General features: G+C 66.7%; 1 protein-coding gene across 1 annotated transcript in view; it reads right to left on the reverse strand.

Annotated features, from left to right (window-relative positions):
• Positions 1 to 7: 7 nt before the first annotated feature.
• LOC104539499 (growth arrest and DNA damage-inducible protein GADD45 beta-like) overlaps positions 8 to 207 on the reverse strand; it is a gene marked incomplete at both ends in the record, with an annotated part of 358 nt that continues 158 nt past the window's right edge. The window contains 2 exons of the mRNA XM_010183038.1: positions 8 to 43; positions 167 to 205. Of these exons, the coding sequence (XP_010181340.1) occupies positions 8 to 43; positions 167 to 205 (75 nt within the window). The remainder of the gene's footprint in view (positions 44 to 166; positions 206 to 207) is intronic.

Below are 207 nucleotides of genomic sequence, written 5' to 3' on the forward strand. Positions count from 1 at the left end.
CCTCCGCCAAGCCTTGGCTCTTCCATGCGTCCGTGTGCGAGTTCTGGGGTGGGAGGGGGGGGGAAGCAAAAACACGAGGTCAGCGTCATCGTCACCCCCACACGTGGCTCTGAGCATTCCCACCCCACCCCGGTGAATCACGATGTCACCGGCGCGCCTCACTCACCGTCACCAAGAGGCAGTGGAGGTCGCGGGGCTCGGCCCCCG

This window comes from Mesitornis unicolor, unplaced genomic scaffold (genome assembly GCF_000695765.1).
Source record: "Mesitornis unicolor isolate BGI_N332 unplaced genomic scaffold, ASM69576v1 scaffold45164, whole genome shotgun sequence".
NCBI lineage: Eukaryota > Metazoa > Chordata > Aves > Mesitornithiformes > Mesitornithidae > Mesitornis > Mesitornis unicolor.